A 17,722-nucleotide genomic window follows, 5' to 3' on the forward strand; every position below is an offset into this window, starting at 1 on the left:
CAAAACATTCCCCGTGTAATTGTGGATGCCTCTGCCGACCACATGACAACCAAGCCAATGAGATTTGAAAATGGCCTTGAGCCGCAGCCTCCTCTCAGGTCACGTGCTCCAGAGCCTGGCCGGCTGGCCGCGTAAGCACGGACAACAGCGACATCTACTACGCGCCTGCGATAGTGCTCGCTGGAGACAACCGGCCCAGCGCTCTCCGCCGCCCTCCTGTCCGCCTCTCCAGGCCTCGCTCGGCCAGCCCGCCCCACTCGCGTGCCCCGCTTCGGCCCCTGGGCCCAACCGGCGGAAGGAAAGGCTCAGCTCTAGGGGCCTCCAAGTGGACACGCACGGAAGGGGAGGGAAGCCAGAGTGCCCTGGCGCCAGCGCACAGAAGCATCCCCCCTACACACACCCAGGCAGAACGCGCTTAAGAGGGCCGGGTCCAGGACAAGCGGGTGGGGGCGCAGGCTGGTTAATTTAGTCCCGGGCAGCCCAGCGGGAAGGTGAGTCGGATTCCGCGGGCCCTGAGACATCCCACCCCAGGGGTCCAAAGGAAAGATCCCTTGGGGCTAAGAAGCGGCCAAGGTGTCTCTCGGAGGGCGGAGGCAAAAAGGGCCGCGAGGGCCGGGAGGCCAAGCAGCTGGCCGGGCCCGGATTCCCATGGATGGGTCGGTCCCGGCGTTGTCCTCCCCCTCGGTCCTCCTGCCTGGCTCCGGGTTCCTATGCGCCCCGGCGGGCTACATGAGCCTTCGGCTCTCAGAGAAACCACACCCTGACCTCTGCGGAGCCGGACGTCTGGGAGCTTTCAGCCCAGAGACAATTCTTTGCCAGCAGTTCACTATCCGCGAAAGCGTCCCTCGGGCTCCCTGCAGGAGAACTAAACCGAGGTTTCTCTCCCCACACCCTGATAACGGAGGGCAGAAAGGAAGGAAGAAAGGAAAAAATAATTTAAGAAAAGGGGAAACGCTGACCCTCAGAATCCAGAAGTTTTAGAAAACTGACTGGGCCAAGAAGGACAGAGAGAAATGCAAAGGTGTCATTTTGGTTCTTCTGCAAAGAAAAATGTTTTCCTTTTATGGATTTTGTAAAAGCATTGGTTTCTGACAAGTGCAAGGTACAAAAGGTTGTGGAATTTATTAATACATATTAAGAAGAATCAGGGCGATCAATAAAATTCTCATCTACATTCTTGGGCTACTTGGTAATTTTCTTGCTTCTGAAGGTTTTTAAAGAGTTATGCCTGCTGTTGCCACACACGGGAAGATACTTTATGAACAAATCAATCGAGACTTTGTAAAGGATAAGATTAATAGTTAAATTTAGCATAATGGCGTTCACTTTATGAATTATTGAAAATTATACTATTGATTTTTTTCCCTTCGCTGCTAACCAAGAAGGTCAATTTTTGTTTTAATACAAACTGTCAACTATTAAAAGCTATACTTTTGTCAGAAGTTGAGTTTTACAGTTTTGGACAATTCCTAAAATTATTTGACAAGGCTTTGCTCGGGTAAGGGAGGGGAAGGAGGTGAGAATCTTAGTTCTCTATTTCCTTTGGTGAGCAAAACTTCTATAAAGAGGATATGGTCTGGGGTTGTGGTCCGGCTCATTAAAGAACCACCACTACCACCATGGAAACTCAGAGTTTTATGAGAAACTTCAACAACTTCCTCCCTCTCTTGTTGCAGGCGGGTGAGCCGCCCTGCGGAAGCCCGGGCCTCGGGGCAGCAGCGGGGAGCTTTAACCTTGATTTCCAAAGGCTTGCCCTGAGTGAGGGGCCAGCCAGGGCTTGGAGCCGTCCTTCGGCCTGCCAGGTTCCCTTCCTGCCAGCCAAGAAACTAAAGCGGCCCCAGAAACTCTGACCATGAACCAGTTCTCATTCTGGGAGGGCATCTGTGTTCTCTTTTCCCCATACTCGCTGGCGCGTGGGCTGGCCTTGGATTTCAGGCCCAGAGACTGAACTTGTGGGTAAATTGGGTTTCCACCTCACCAGAACATTTCTTTGGGGCCTGATGTTCATTAAATCGCCTCAGCATTCTGGGGGACCTAGTAGCCCGCCCGCTCCTTTACAAAAACCCTTCCCAGCAAACCCTTTGTCCCGCTTCCCAAAAAGGAATCTCCCCTGGCCTGGCGGAAACAAGCGTTGAACATTATTTTCGGCCTTGGGACCGTTTCGCCTGTTCCCTCTCAGTGCTCTCGACCAAACAATAACCTCTTTTAAAAAACTCCGCGGTGGCAATGAGACAGACCTTTTAAACCTTTACGCAGCTGTTCAAATACAACATCATTGTCAGGTTAAAAGCCTGGCGCCTCCAACTGCTTTGGCTGCGGCATACCAGCATAGCCTGAGGTTTAAACATTACCTTTCCACAGGGGTGGCTGTTTTCGAACTGTGGGGTGGGGGGGTTGAGGATGGCAGGAGAAACAAAACAAAACAAAACATAACTTTTGACTCTAGGTTGCTAAGGTACTGTTCAAAGCTAACAGCCACTGACCAGCGCCCTGAAATTTGCTTTCTCACATAGTAGAGATCTTGTTTCGAGCCAGGGCTAAGCATGCCCAAGGCTGGATAAAGTGCCCGCTGCACTCGCTTGCCGCAGGCGCCCTGAAACTGGCTTGGCGCTCCAGCAGTATCGAGTGTCGCCCTTTTGCCTCTCGGCCAGGAGAGCTGCTGGGAACTTGTTTGCCCAATTTTCCCTACCCTAAGCAAGGCAAGACTGTTTAATCTAATCGGGAATTTTATGCCCATCAAATGCCCTTTCGTAATCTTTATTTATACATGAAGAAAACATACAGGCTTAAAAACAAAAACAAGCAATTCCTTGCGGGCGGGTAGGTCTGCAGTGAGCCAGAATAAGCAGGATGTGTCTTCAGAATTTGGGGACCTTTCCATTTCAGCTTTCAGTGGCTTTGAGCTCAAAGTCACTCCCATATTGGTTAGAGTTAAATAGGTTTTTACTCACAGACAAAAATGTGCATATCAGACATAATTTTGAATCTGTTCTCACAAAATTCTATTTTTTATCTTTAAAATTTCTGCCTTCAGACCCGCTCCTTGAGACAAGAGACTGTCAATATTTTATCATTAAAAAATCGAGCAAGATAGAAATAATACAAAAGAATGATCTGAGCCCCAAAGGATGGAAAGTGTGCCTAAGACTCTAAGGCTGAGATGAGACAAATGGAATAAAAAGGCAGTGCTCTACAGGGCAGCCTTTATTTTGCTTCCGAGTATTTAATGTAGCTGATGTTTTCGATCATCTTTAGATCAGTTGGAGCAGTCACCATTAATAATAAATCAATATTGCACCATAAAGGAGATGAATACCCATATTTGTACCAAGACGCCCTTCTCCCTGCCACAGTTCTTTCCAGGGAAAAATTAAAAGAATAGCTTGAGCAAGAAATTAGCATTTGTAATCAAAAAGTGGCTTGCATCTGCACTCTTGTCTCCTGGAAGAAAAGTTGAAGCCCTGGGCCTGAGTGGACCTGTGGGCTCTTAGGGTCATCCCGGATTAGGGTCCTGAGCCACCTCTGGGCTGTGTCACTCTTTGGGGACAGAGCGGATGGAGTCAATTAAAAGCTGTCTTCCCAGGGCGCTCCTCCGGGTTGCACTGTGCACCTCCAAGCCAAGGTGAAAGGAAATCTAGGGGGCAAATGGGGAGTCTACCACCAATGCAATAAGGGGTCTATCGAGACGTGCAACAAGGGCCGGCGGCCGGACAGCCTCTTTCTGCAGACACAAAAGACTCCTACTTCGCGCATTTCCCTTCCACTTCAGAGTCTGAGACCTTGGCGCCTCAGGATCCAAGGCCACTCTCCGCAAGCCCCACACATTCTGAAAGATGGGGGTGGGGAGAGGTCTTCAGCCCCCAGAGGTTCTGGTCTGATCCCGGGCCCTTGTCAGGCCCATCTTGGGCGCAGGGAGGAAAGGAACTGCAGACCGCTGAGAAGCGGTGTTTCGCAGGCGGCTGCCAGCCAAGTCCAAGGGGCCCCCGAACAGCCAGATGTGCAGCCGCTAGGGCCGCCTTGAGAGGAACACAACGACATTTAGGGAGGGCAGCTCTCACTCCACATAGACCGAGGACCCCGTTCAGCCTTGGGAAAGGTAGCCTCACTATAACCAAGCTGGACCGGCGGTCAGACTAGTGGAGCCAAGGTTGCCCGCGGGGAACACCCACGCCACTCGTTAGAGCCTCGCCTGGGGGCTCACTGGAGCCCCGGCCTCCCCACCAAAGCTGAGGCCAGCTCCGGGAGATGGGCAAGCGGCAGGCCCCAGGGCCTTTGGTCCAGGGCTTGGAGGGCTAACAAGGCCGGCGCTAATTCTGGGGGTTGCAGGCTCTTCACAATGAACTTCGGGGAGGAAAAGGGGGTAGTCATCCTCCCTTAGAGAGACCAATGTCCGGGAGCCCTGTCTTCTCTCTTGTGAACTCCGAACGGGGACACAGGTCCTCCCCAAGGTCAGGGGCTTTGCTGGAGGAAGGAGGGCACGCAACGAATGCACTGCTTCTGAGAGCCAAAATTCAACTCTGCTCAAGACCGGCGTGCAACTTGGAAGGGTGGCCAGTGTTCTGTCAAACGCAAAGCCCGTTTGCTTCAAATACATTCCCCGTTCCACAACGCCTTGAAGTATAAACGTTTCCCCCTGAGTGCCTGCTGCCTCCCGTGTCCGTATCAGCCCAGCCCGGCCTGGGCACACCAACTCACAGTCCTGCCGGCGCCACCCGGTCTCCACTGGTAGCCGCGCACTCCAGGCACGGCCGCGGGCTCCCTAACCCAGAACGATTCTCCCAGTCCCCCATGCGTTATTTTTTTCTGAGAGACATTTGGCTAAGTTGCCCTCGCCCTGATCTGTTATAAACAAAAGGCTTTTAATCATCCCAGGCGGTCTGAGAGGGGGTAAAACCGATGAAGTTTTTTTTTTTTTTTTTTTTTTTTGCGTGGGGAGGGGGATGTAAGTGGGGGGTGTCCAACCCTAGACAAGGCTCTCCACCCTGAAACCAAGAAAATTGATTTTCCCTAATTTAATTAACTAGCAGTGGCTATGGTATATTTCAAAATGCATTCATTTATCTTTTAAAACTCTCTCCTCCACACCATCAAGTTATACCAAGGTATTCTTTTGCAACAGCTTTATCTTTAAAGAGACAAAGGTTAGGCTATCTGTTTCGTGAATCTAGTTGCTCCGTTTTCTGTCTCTATACAACTTCTCCCACCTCATGGCTGCTTAGAACAAATAAACTAGCAAACACCTTAGCTGCCGCCTGTTTCTAAGGGATTGAGGTCGCCCATTAGAATCTAGTATTGGACAGATAAGGTACCGCGGCCTCTTGGTCAAACGCGGCTTCTGGAACGTGAGCGCGCCCTCGTGTGGATCTCCAGGCCCCTGCAAACGGAAAATGGTATCTCGGGTTCGGCTTGCCTTGGGTGGTGGGCACACAAGCTTGCTAGTTTAGATGCAGTTTTAAAAAACAGATGGAAACAGAAAGAAAAAAAAAAAACAGTTTTAAGCTCATGGAACGATCATACTGTTAGGGCACTGACATTTTAACCGATGTCTAGAATACCAAACAAAGGAATCCCCTTCTTAACGAAATTTTTCGATTGTAGGCTTTGTTTCCATTGCATCTTTCACCAAAGGATGCTTTTAAAAGCAATATAACTATATTTCCTTTTGTTTCTTATTATAGAAAGTGCAATAATTTATTTCACAGGGTGGCAAATTGCTTTCAAATTTAATGAAGGTGCAAGGCTGCACAGAACTTCCTCTTTCAAATGCTTGATTTTAAAACTGTAGTTCTTCATTAAAGCAAAGGGGACCACTATTTAAGACCCCCCTCCAGAATTATCAGCCTTTCCTAGCTGTAGTGAAAGCAGCTAGCAGGCATTTTAATCTAATCAGTATTTTTAAAAACAAGTTGACTGCTATTGCATTACACAAACGTTTGCAGGGAAATTAAGGTTATTGATCCTGAAATTAGGAATTTTCTTAGATTTATGGTGAGCTCCTGGTATGATTTTGTGTGGTCATAAATGTGTGTGTGGCTCTGGCTATGTGTGAGCATATATGTGTGAGAGTGGGTGGCAGCTGAAAATCAAGAAGAACCTTAAGGCGCCTAATTATTCAGAAAGGTTAAAGGTGATGACCTTGACATTTCGGAAGTTCAAAGGCATACATTTATGCACTTATTTTTTCCTTCCCAAATAAGGCTTAGCAATTTTTTAAATTGCATTTTGAAATGCATGACTCCTTGGAAGATGCATGGAGTACTGTGCATTTATAGATTTATATTTTGTCTTTGGGCTTAGGAGAGGTTAAGAGTCATAAGATTCACTTCACTCTTTTCAGAGAGAGAGCTTTTCTCACTTCTCCAGTTTATTGCACATTGCGGAAATCTCTTTTGGGCCCACCAGAAGGTGTATAATATAACCCAATTAAGCTGTTTAGAACTTTGGCTTTTATGGTGTTGTCTAGACAGTTCAAGGTTTTGTAAACAGCCTGGCCTGGCCCTGCAACATAAAGTGCAGTACAGCCCTCACCACATTCTTTAACTTGAAGCGATATAAATGCCGTGAGAGGGTCTGCAGCTCCTGGCCCTATTTCAGTGGGGGCGGGGAGGGTTTACCTTCCCTGCTCCAGGTCCACTTATGATACCAGCAAGCCCTCTCCACCTATTGATGACTTCCTTCTCGAAAACTTCTCCCTTCAATGGAAGGTTCTAATTTTGGTTTCTTCTTTTAAGGGACTGCGGCTCCTTGTTAGCTTGGAAGAGATCATTTGGATTTTCTAACCAGTTTTTAAAAATGGTTGCTGTCTTTTCAGAAATCCCAAGTTCACTAGACTAGGGGTGGGGATGGAAGTTTGCTTCTTAGGTTCCTGCTGCCCCAGCCTTACTGCCTGGAGAAGGCAGCGCCAGCATTGCTTGGTCACATCGTCAATTCAGAAATTCATCACTAACATGATTTTTAAAACCAGTGTAACCTAGAGGTGGTGGGAAGGAATGACTACTATTTTAGTGGGACTAAAAAGTATTTCATTCGATATTCAGTTGCATGGGTTCTGGCCACTAAAATATCCTAATGAGGCACTAAACCTCAGAGGAGAATTCATACAGTGTATAGAAGCTGTAACCTCCATTTTACTAGAAACCATTTATTCGCACAAAAAAAGACAGTGACTCATGCCTTGATATGACAGACTAAAGGTACATTTCCCAAAGTTTAAATAATCTGCATTCACCGAAAAGGAAGGAAGGGATCTCTTAAAACTCAGAGCAAAACACCAGCGCCTTCTAGCACCCCCAACTCGGCCCAACTTCCTACAGACCCCGCCGCGTCCCCACGAGGACTCGGAGAGGGGGAGGGGGAACGACAGCACATTGGCGGTAAAATTGTAAAGGGACGTTTGCATTTACCATTTTCCCCTTATTAGGATCCGCTCGGCCAAGTCCCGGCCTCGTCCGCAGGCTGCAGTGGTCGCTGGGAGGTCCCGAGTTGACCGTGGGAAGGAATCGTGAAGTTCCACAGAGAGGAGACGTCATTAAACCCAAGGACATTGGGCCTGCGGAGAGCAGGCTGGTGGGAAGGAGGGTGGATGAGTGGGGCTGGGGAGGGGGCGCTTCCTGGAGCTCTCAAAATAAGGGGTTTCCAGTGAAATACTGCAGACGGTCTCTGTTCAGTTTCTTTTCTTTCATCCTGCGATTCTGGAACCAGATTTTGACTTGCCGGTCAGTGAGGTTGAGCATCCGAGAGAGTTGAAGTCTTTTCTCTTTGTTTATGTACACGTTAAAGAAAAACTCGCGTTCCAGTTCGCGGATCTGGTACTTGGTATAGGGACAGCGCTTTTTCCGGGACCGCTGGGGGGCCACTGCAAGGCAAAGAGACCAAGGGGTGAGAGAGGCCGCTGCCTGACAGCCCCCACCCGCCCGCCAGGGCCACTGAGCGAGGGCCAGGCCCTGGCCCCGTTGGGGACCTTCTCTGCCGCGGCTGAAAGGCCCTGCCTGCGTCGTGGGGGATGATATATGGGCGGGCACAGGAGAGAGTGCGGGCGTGGACATGTGTTCACGCCCGGACACACACACACACACACGCACACACACACACGCACACACACACGGAGCCTGGCACGGAGGTGGGGAAGCAGAGGGCAAGGCAGGCTCTAAACTGGAACCTGAGGGAAGAGAGACAAGAGCGGGCCCGCCGGGGCATCTGCTTGACTCCAGCGGCGCGCGTCAGCTAGCGGCTTGGATAAAGTCCAGTGCAAGGATCAAACTCCCCCCACTTCCCCACCCCCCGCCTCTCTCCCTTAAAAGCAGGAGGCTCCGGTGTATGCACTCACACTGGCTTGAAACCTCCCTCCCTCCCTCCATGGTATCTAGCACCCCCCTGCCCAAAACTGGGAAAATGCTCTCTACAGCGATTAATGTCCTCCTCGAAGTCTACCTTAAGCCCACCTAAATTGGTTTCCTACCATAAACACGCTTTACAACGGCCCGGGAAATCTTATAGGATGTATAAACCTCTTCGAATGCTTATAAAGTAGCACATAAAAAGGCTCAAGCAGAGGGAGGCCCCCGCCGCCCCCCTCCCCCTCGGCCCCTGGGCCCACCGCTCGCCCAGCGCCCGGTGCCTACCTGCGCCGCCGCTCTTCTCGGTCCCCGCCTCCCCCGGGGGGCCCTCGCCGTCGCCACCGCTGCCTTCCGCTGCCCCCTTGGGCTCCGAGCCAGGGGTCGCCTTGGCGCAGGGACTGCCCCCGCCGCCACCAGCCCCGGTCTTGGGGTCGCCCTTGTCGGCTGCGCCCTCGGGCTGTGGGGGCGCGGGCGGCGGCGGGGGCTGCGGCCCGGCGAACGGGGGCCCGGGCGCCGCCTCGTAGAACTGGTCGAAGCCCTGTGGCAAGATGCCATTGCGGCCCACCGCGCTGTAGAAGTTGGAGGCGGCGCCCGCGGGGCCGTGCGGCGGCCCCGGCGCAGCGCACACGGACTCAGGCGCCTTGAAGAGCACGTCCGGCCGGCGACCCGCGGGCGGGAGCAGCTCGCGTTGCATGGCCGCCTCCTCGGCCGCCGCGGCCGCCGCAGCTGCCGCCGCCGCCGCCGCGTAGTAGGGAGCGTAGCCCCCCGCGCCGCCGCTGCCCCCGCCGGGGCCGCCCCCGCTGCTGCCGCCCCCCGCGCTGCCGCCGCCGCTGCCGCCACGGTACGGCCACTTGGCGCGCTCCAGGCCGTAGTCGCGGAAGGCCACCTCCCGCACGGGCTGGACGTGCGGCGCCAGGTTGGAAGAGTAGGGGAAAGTCATCTGGCAGGACGACGGTTGGGAAAGGAACGACGGCTTGCTAGCGAAGTCAGACGGGGCCACATAGTAGGCGCAGCCCGGCAGGTACATGCTGGCTGCGCTCGGGCTGCACTCGTCAAAGTCGTTCATGGCTCTGCGGCGTGCGCGCCAGCGAGCCCCCGGCCGCTCCCCGCGCAGCCAACCTGAGCCATCGATTGCACAAGAGGCTTGGGCCAGGATCAACTAAGCAAAAATCCCCACCGGGCGCTGACGTGCAATTCATCTTGATTGATTCTGGTGGTAATTATGTCACGTGACGCCATGAAGAGAAATGTCCTTATATCTATATCAACGCTCGCCAACACGCCCCGGGACGGCTCCTGGCGCCGAGACACGCGCGCTGGGGGCGGATCGGCTGCCCTCTGCCGCCAGCTCTCCCCGGGCGCTCCCTGACCAGGCTGCGCCTCAGGCCGGTCACCTGCGCGCCGCTGGCCGCTGCCACCGCTGGGCGCATCTGCCACCGCCCGAATGGGCCGCCCGCCCGCGTCCGCCCTCCCGCGCCGCTTTAAGTACGCGGACCGAGGCCGGCGGGGAGGAGGAAGGAGGGGGAAGAGGGGGAGGAAGGCGGAAGGGAGAGAAGCAGCGAGCAGGGGGGGGAGCCCCGGCTCCAGGCTCCCTAGAAGCTAGGAACTAGGTGTGAGGGTGTGAGGTTCCGAACCCCACCCCCCTTACTGCAGCCGCTCCCTCCCCCGCGACTCTGCCACCCTCTGCAGCTCACCCGCCTGGGAGCTTGTTGCTTCTTGTTCACCGGGCGTAATTTCGCCACTCTCCAGGGCGCAGGGAGCCCTGATTTACATATTTCTCTGCCCAGCGCGTTCGGAGCGGAGTGACCTGGCTCTTTCCAGTTCTGACCCCAGGGGGGCGAGTGCTGGCCTCCGAAAAACCCAGGCCATTCACCTCCTAGGCACTCACCCAGGCCGGGGCCTTCGTGCCCACCCGGCTCTCTTCCCTCCTCTCTGGTTTCCCTCTCTGTTCTTGTCTCTCTTTCTCCTTGCTTGGTCCCTCTTCAGTCTTCTCCCTTCTCTCTCCTGTCTTCGCTTCTGTCCTTCCTCTTCTTTTCCGCTTTCCTTCTTCCTTCCTCTTGCTTTCCTGTCTTCTTTCTCCTCTCTCTCTCTGTCCTCTCATCCTCTCCCCTCCTTTCCTCTAAGTTGTGTGTCACTGTCTCTGTCTCTCTCCCTGTTGCCTCTCTGCTTTCCCCTTCAGCACTAAAGCCAGGAGGGGGCTCAGCCCGTGGTCCCCGGCCTCCCTAGAATCTGGGGAATCTGGTGAACAAAAGGATCTGGAGACCTACCCTCAGGGTGCCTGGCTTCCCGCTGGCTCGCCATAAGAGACAACCCCCACACACTCGCACCTCCGTCCTCCTCACCCCTCTGCTTTCAGGCCTGGCCTGGGTGTCCGCCTTATAGCCAGACCCTTCACTGCTTCGGAGCCCCTCCAAGGCCTGCGCATCCACGCCGCGTTTCCCCGAGGCTCTTCTGGTACCCTTGGGTCTGCATGGTCACTTCAGCCCCTCCCCCAAGATAGGTTGTCTCTCTAAGGGCTCTCAGCGGAGCCTGACTCCCTACTGGAGCCCCTCTGTGTCACCTGGCTCTGAGGCAGACTCTTCGTGGGGCACCCCATCCACTCCCCCAAGGCCTCACTCTCCTCCCAGCCTGCCGCGACCCTCTTCTAGCCCATGGGTCCAGGCGAGGCCTGGGCTCCCACCTCCGAGAGAGCAGACGCTTTTCAAAGGTAAACCGTCTCTTCCCAAACCCAAATCCCAGAACCAAGGGCAGGAGGCTGCCCCTTTCCCCAAGATGCCTCCGCCCAGGAAATCCCAGCGCTGGGGCCTGGGCCTCAGTCCTATACCCAGGGCAGGCGGCGCTGTCTGTGATGCTGGTTCCCTCCCTGGCCCGGGCTGCTGCAGTGCCGGTGCTGTGCGCTCTGCCCACCGTGCGGACAGACAGAGAAAAGGCGGGTGGTCTGAGCTAATATCTATTTTCTGGCTGATGTCCTCCCCCTTCCTCTTTTTCTCCTCCCTCCCTTTCTCCCTTCCTCTCTCCTTCCTCCGCCCCTTCCCATGTCTGCTTCCCTCCCCCAACACTGCGCAAATAGGTCTGTGGCGACTGGAGGGCATCGAGCCTCCCCCGACTAGAACTGCCCATCTTGTGTGCTCCCTCCCCACACCTGGCACCCCCGCCCAGATTCCAGCTGACATTCTTCTTCTCAACCCAGACCCCCAGGACATTTATCTGCCTCCCCATCTCCATCCCAGGCCCAAGCCTCTCCCTTTCGGGCTCGTGGTCGACGCCCCTGGATCTCTCTCCTAAAATGGCTCCCCGGACGCTGCACACTGGCCCTGCGGTAGCTCAGGACCCAGAGCAGCTGCGAGGACTTCAATCCGGGTCTTTATGTGCCTGGGGTTTCGCAAAATTCTCGCACCTTCTCTCTGCTGGCGGCACGGGGTGGGGCGCAGGCAGCCCGGCGCCCCCATTGTGGAGCCTGCTGACCGCCGAAGAGGGAAATGGGGAGGACGAACCATTCAAGTTCAACGACATGGCGACGGCAGCTCCGGCGGGAGCAGCGATTTGGCGGGGGAGGGTGAGCCATTTGCAGTGGCGCCCCGGTGCACAGAGGAAGGGGGCGGCCGGCCCCTTTCGGCTCCTTAGCGTGGACCCTTGCCCCCCGACCCACTCCACAGCCCAGAGCGCTTTCATTCCAGTCCCAGCCCGCTTGGCTCTTTGGCCCCAGCTCCCTGCTAGTTCCTGCCCCCATTCCCCAAACCCAGGAAAAACCGCAGCCTCCGGACCCGCGCGTCCCGCTCGAGAACCTACCGTGAAGACCCGGGCTCTGTGGCCTTGTCCTTGCCTGCGCGGCCCCACCCGAAACGCAGGGAGCGCACCAGGCCTTCGGGGCGCAGCCAGCCACTCCGCGAGGAAGAGCTTTCCGCACAGCGCCGGGACGCGATGCGGTGATTTTGAGCCACCCAAGATAAGACGCTAACTTGACCTTAACTTTGTCAGGGCGCCCCTGGTATCTGGAGAACGTGAACAGACACTGTCTGGCAGCTCTCGTAAAAGCTGACTGGGGAAGGGATTCTGAGTCATTTCATTTATTGCCACTACAGTTCTGCAAGAAAGCTTTTCCTCTCTGCCAAACTTTAATTATTTATGCTCTTTTAGGAAACGAAAGAAGAGAAACGCAGGGAAAACACCCAGAGCCAGTTCCTTCCCTGCAGAGCCTTCGGAATGGACTCCTTAAGTCAAGCGCCTGGAGAACAAAAATATGGGGAGATCACCTTTGTCTAAGGACAGTGGGGCAGTCTCCTTGCCCTCCCCCGCTATCACTGAGGGGGGAATGCAGCTGGGAGAGGCGGGTGAAAGGTGAAGGGGCATCCCCTCACATGAATATTTACAACAATTCCAGATTTCTCTTCCACCCGCAGGCATCCCGGAAGCCTCCCTAGCCCGCCTCCCTGGGGGAGAACCCCCAGGCCTTAAAAGCGTCCCCCCTTCCCGCCGCCTTCTGAGTTCCCAACTGATTGAATGCCAGATGAAGCTGTTTTTTTCTCGTTTTAAAACCGTTTTCTTAGTCAAGAGGCCCGCTTGGACTGCAGCATTTCAGAGGACACATTTCTCTTTCTGAAGGGACTGTTGAGCACTCAGATTTTAGCGTCCTTTCTCTTCAGCATTTTTTTTTTTTTTTTTTTTTTTTTTACAAATTTCCTAGTGGTTCCAAATCTTTGCGGGAACACGAGCTATGGAAGGAGACACCAGAGTCTTTGTATTTGTGTGAAATAGCAAAAGGGATAGATTTGGAAAAAACTGCTGAACCAAGATATATGCTTTTATATTTAGAATAATTTAATTTTCTTTGAGGAGTGATCTCCATGAATATCCCCTCCCCCCACTCATCCCAGGCTAAAGGGAAAGAACACTATGATTTAATGATATATTTTGGAAAGAAACAGCCTCCGTGTTTTCTGTCTTAAGGCCTGGATCTGAGTTCATATGCTTTCCTCCTCCTTTCCCCAGCCTTCCGAGGGCTCAGTGCGGCTTCCGCCTTTGTTCAGTTGTTTTTGAGGAGGCAAACCTCTGAATGCAGACTCAGACTTGGAGATCCTGCTCTGGGTACCATCGCCTGTATGTGCCAGCCAGGTGGAGAATCCTTTTGAGCCATAGGGCCTTGGCAGCTCTTGCTTCTTTCTCTCCTATTGAATATATATACATATATGTATATATAGTTGTGTGTGTGTGTATACAATTAAAGAACAATTAAAATTTTAATTATACACCAAATTTGCTTCTGAGAAGGGGAGTTGAAATGTTGAATATTCAGTGTTAGTGATTTAGTGGTTTTGCTAATTCTTCCTCTAGCTAAAAGCTAGTTTCCACCTCTGCCAGCTAGGAGCTGCGGTTTGCAAGAAAATGAGCAGCAAGCAGGCCCTGACTTTCTTGGACTAAGCTAGAGGTTCAGATGGACTAGGGAGTTTTGAGGCCCCATTTCCCAAGGGAGTCTGCTGGGCTCTTGGTAAACCTGCTGGTATCAAGGATTTAGCAGCACATAGCCGGTTCCAGAGAAGTCAGACCAAAACTCGGTGGAGACAGACGTTTTGTTCTGACATCTGAGGAACCTCAAATCTTTACAGACCCTGAATACCAGCAAGCTTTAAAATTTGAGAATTTAGGCTGAGTGCACAAGTCCCAGCTTGCAACAAGCTGAGAGTCCCCTTAACGTGTGAGACACACTCAGATCTGCCATGGTCCTTCCCTTTTGGATATTCCAAACATATTTGGTTCGTAGGCTTTTACACACCATTTCCTGACCGCCTCGGAAGCCATTTTCTCATTTAACGAACAGTCAACACCCGCGGTGAAACAACAACCAGAAAAGAAAAACGAATTTGGTGGCCTGAAAAACATTAAGGTGGAATCCAAAACATTTTGAAAAATTGACTTCAGCCCCTTGACAGCTTGGCTTAGACCTGGATATTTATTTTCACTCAAAACATTTGTATATATTGTGTCTGATATATACAAGCTACTGTTTTGGACAAAATCAAAACAAAACATGCATGATAACTATTAGATAGCTTAGAAAATGAAATTAGTCTAAACATCAACTGAATTCAGTTGGGCTAAGGCTCAGGGCTCTCTGTGAGGGGCCTACTCCAGGTTTAGGGCCAGGTCCTCCACTGAAAAGAAATCACTGCACTTTGGGAAGGAAGCCTGAATCCTTGGGTTGTTGTGCATCATGCTAGGAATTGCAAAGGAGGAGTGCTACATGTCAGAAGGAGAGGGAGAAGAGGCAGGGATAGTGGAATGAGCTGGCAGGGTGAGGCTTGGTTCACTGAGATTAAGGCAGGACACTCCAGTACACCCAGAACAACTCCACCTGGCATTTGGGAACCCCTGCCTCCATGAGGCAAGCCTGGCAGGGCCCAGGGCCTTAAAGTCTCCACTGGGACAGGCCAGACATGCCTCAGAAGGGGCACAGTAGCTGGGCCTCTGGTAGAGTTGGCAGGTGGTAGAGACGGTGAGAGGAACTTCTGGTCCTCTTTGCTTTGTCAAGAGCAGCTAGCGGGGTGGAGAATCTAAGAGATTTCCTTCCCCACTCCTTGACTCTTGAGAAGGATTTTTGACTATCCTTGTGGGGTTCCATTAAGGTAATTGAAGAAAGAACGATGCACCGACACCTTTACTCACCTCAACTGGAAAGCCATATTTACAGTTGGAGTGTATCACCCCTCCTCCCCTTGTTCACTCCCTTCTCCTCCCCTGGATATCTTTCCCTCCTCCCTGTGCAACAGAGCTTCAAAGCAGACCAACAGCTCCTTTCACCAGAGCTAGGCTCTGGGGATCCAGTTACAGGGTTCATGGGCCTGACCTGGGCATGTATGAGAAGGTGGGAGTAGGGCAATGTTTGCCAGTCTTGTCTGGAGATGGCACTTGTCTGGAGTTGGCACTTGTCTGGAGCCCCAGTCTCTCTCATCCCATCTCAGGAAACGAAGGTTCCACCCTATTCTACCCAGCTGGAAATAGGCCAGCCTATTTCAGATTTCTCATTTCGAGATATCTCCAAGTTTACCCCACTACCCAGCCCCTCCCCTTCCCTCCCTTTTCCTCCCAAAGTCTGAAGATCTAGTGTGGCTTTTGTCCTCTCAAATCAGCCAGGGCAGACAAGAGGGTGGAGGGTGGATGGTGCCCTTTCCTTTCTCCAGAGCGAAGATCCTGGCCTTGCCACAAAGGGCTTCTGCTGCAGAGACCTAATTGTACCCACAGTCCTTTCCATTCCCTCAGGAGGCCTTCCACTCTGAGCCCTAACTAGGCGACTGCTATACGCTGAAGGGGCTGGAGAGAGGGGGAAAGGGAGAACGAATTGAGTGGAAACAGAAAAATCCAGGTACCAGGGAGCAAGAATGAGCGGTGGGTGCAAATGCTCCAGCGAGGAGCAAGGAGAGGTGGCCTCAGTCCCCCAACGTGGAAGCCTTAAGGCCAGCCAGAGTTGCAGTGGTACTTCCGCACGTTTCTCACGGGCTTCTCAGGGACTGAGGAAAGCAAGGAGGCCCAGCTGGCCTGGTCGCTAACTCTCTTGGCTTCTGGGACCAGCAGAGAAGGAACCGAAGGAAAAGCCTTAGCCTTAGCCCCAGATCCCCCTCCCCAAACAAGGCCTCTGTCCAAAAGGGCAGATCCAGCCCGGCCCTGGCAACGCACGAGGCTAGTAGAGCGCCAGCGCCTGCTCCCGAAGCACCACGCGCTTCTTCTTCATACGCCTGTTCTGGAACCAGATTTTGACTTGCTGGTCGCTGAGGTTCAGCCTATTGGACAATTCCTTGCGTTTCTGCCTGTTGATGAATTCGTTGACGAGGAATTCGTTCTCCAACTCCGCAATCTGCTGCTTCGTGTAGGGTTTCCGCTTCTTGCGGGCCCTCCCCGGGGCCGCCCCCCACGGCAGGCCTGCAACACAGCCCCAACCCAAGTCAACCCAGCCCGTACTCTGTCTATTGCCCGCCCCCAGGCGGTTCACCTCCCCTTACACTCTCCCTTGAACCCCACCTCCCATCCCGGCCCAAACCGGCCCGGGGAGCATGGGCACCGTTTACCGTCGGGCAGTGAAGGTCGCAGGCAAGAGGCAACGCCCGCCGCCTGCACTGTCATGTTCAAGTTGAGCGGGCCCTTGGTGTCGTCCTTGAAGCCAGGGGCGCAGGGAGCCCCCTGGAGCAGGGTCGCGGAGCCCGGCGTGGCACGACCCACACCCGCGTAGTCATACTTGGCCGCTTTGAGAGCAGCCACTGCAGGAGCCAGGCTAGACTCGGTGGCGAAGGACGGCCGGGTACGACCGCGCTCCTCTGGCCCAGCGGCCGCTTCGGGCGCATAGAACTTAGCCTGCTCTTCGGGTCCGTCCTTGGCTGTTGGGGGCTGCAGGCCGAGAGGCCCGGAGCCAGCCAGGTAGGGCTGCGAGAAGCCACCGAAGGCAGTGGCACCCGCAGGCTGCGCGGGGGCGCAGGAGGCGGGCGTGGCGGCCCAGGGCAGCGCGCCGCGCGGGTAGGAGATAGGGGGAAGCGTGGCCAACTGGCCGCCATTCGCCCGCAGGTTGGAGAAGTAGAAAGAGTCTGGCGACTGCAGATTCAGAAGCGAGCCCACATAGCCCGCTCTGTAGAGACTGCGCTCACACATCTCCAACAAAGGGCTTCGGCTGCGCTCGCAACAGTATTTAGTTACAACCGGGAATGAGAGGACAGGCTCAGACGATTGGATGAAACTTTGCCTGCAGGTTCTTCAAAGCCGGTCATTTCAGCACCGCCTACATCCCCCCGACCCGTTTTCCCCCCCTTCAGAGTGTTATGATAACACCCGCAATGTTCGATGGCGAAGGACGAGGCTGCCAGCAGAGCCAAATCATGTTGAGCAAAGACTAACTGTCTGCGGGTTTCCAGGCCCGGCTTCAGCAGCTGGGGACATCGGGCAAGAGGGTGCCTCTGCCCAAATGTCCCTTGGGACTCTTCTTGGTCGTGATTGGCTTTGCGACCCGTTTTCCGCAGACTTTCTGGGCCCGGCTTGCTTCTACTGGCTTTAAGTTGCAGCGGAGGCATTTTCCATTAACCGGCGCCTCTTGACTTCTCCGGAGAGGGCGCGGTCCGGCGGCACCAGGAGCTCTGTCGCTTGGCCTGAGCAATGTCACTCTTACCCCAATCACTCCCACAGAAAGGGTTTCTCCAGAGACCTCTGCCTGAGGATCTGGCAGCAAAGACCCATTTGCTGCTTGAGCCCTCAGTCCCAGGCCGCAGACACAAAAAGGACATCACAAACTACCCAATTTTGGGATCCAGGAAGGAGGCCACATTATTCCTGGTTTGTGTCCCCATGGCTAAGAACACTGATCCTAGGGAAATTGCCATACAGGTCCATGGAGAATGTCCGCCAGGGAACCC

General features: G+C 53.9%; 2 protein-coding genes across 2 annotated transcripts; both read right to left on the bottom strand.

Annotated features, from left to right (window-relative positions):
* Positions 1-7,010: 7,010 nt before the first annotated feature.
* Positions 7,011-9,478, bottom strand: HOXD11 (homeobox D11). The gene is made up of 2 exons (XM_032753375.2): positions 8,622-9,478; positions 7,011-7,855 (listed from the first exon to the last, which is right to left on the bottom strand). The coding sequence occupies exons 1-2, from the start codon at positions 9,400-9,402 to the stop codon at positions 7,620-7,622; spliced, it is 1,017 nt and encodes a 338-aa protein (XP_032609266.1). The 5' UTR covers positions 9,403-9,478; the 3' UTR covers positions 7,011-7,619.
* Positions 9,479-14,264: 4,786 nt separating this feature from the next.
* HOXD12 (homeobox D12) lies at positions 14,265-16,974 on the bottom strand. The gene is made up of 2 exons (XM_032753376.2): positions 16,394-16,974; positions 14,265-16,247 (listed from the first exon to the last, which is right to left on the bottom strand). Exons 1-2 carry the CDS (start codon positions 16,965-16,967, stop codon positions 16,009-16,011), a joined length of 813 nt encoding a protein of 270 aa, XP_032609267.1. The 5' UTR covers positions 16,968-16,974; the 3' UTR covers positions 14,265-16,008.
* Positions 16,975-17,722: the final 748 nt, after the last annotated feature.

The sequence above is a fragment of the Hylobates moloch genome, unplaced genomic scaffold (assembly GCF_009828535.3).
Source record: "Hylobates moloch isolate HMO894 unplaced genomic scaffold, HMol_V3 SCAFFOLD_1, whole genome shotgun sequence".
NCBI lineage: Eukaryota > Metazoa > Chordata > Mammalia > Primates > Hylobatidae > Hylobates > Hylobates moloch.

Coding starts and splice junctions, on each gene's coding strand:
- HOXD11 (XM_032753375.2), bottom strand. CDS start 9,402: ATGAACGACTTTGACGAGTGCAGCCCGAGCGCAGCCAGCATGTACCTG. Junction 7,856..8,621: donor CGAGAAGAGCGGCGGCGCAG/GTAGGCACCGGG, acceptor TTTGCCTTGCAG/TGGCCCCCCAGCGGTCCCGG.
- HOXD12 (XM_032753376.2), bottom strand. CDS start 16,967: ATGTGTGAGCGCAGTCTCTACAGAGCGGGCTATGTGGGCTCGCTTCTG. Junction 16,248..16,393: donor GCGACCTTCACTGCCCGACG/GTAAACGGTGCC, acceptor GCTGTGTTGCAG/GCCTGCCGTGGGGGGCGGCC.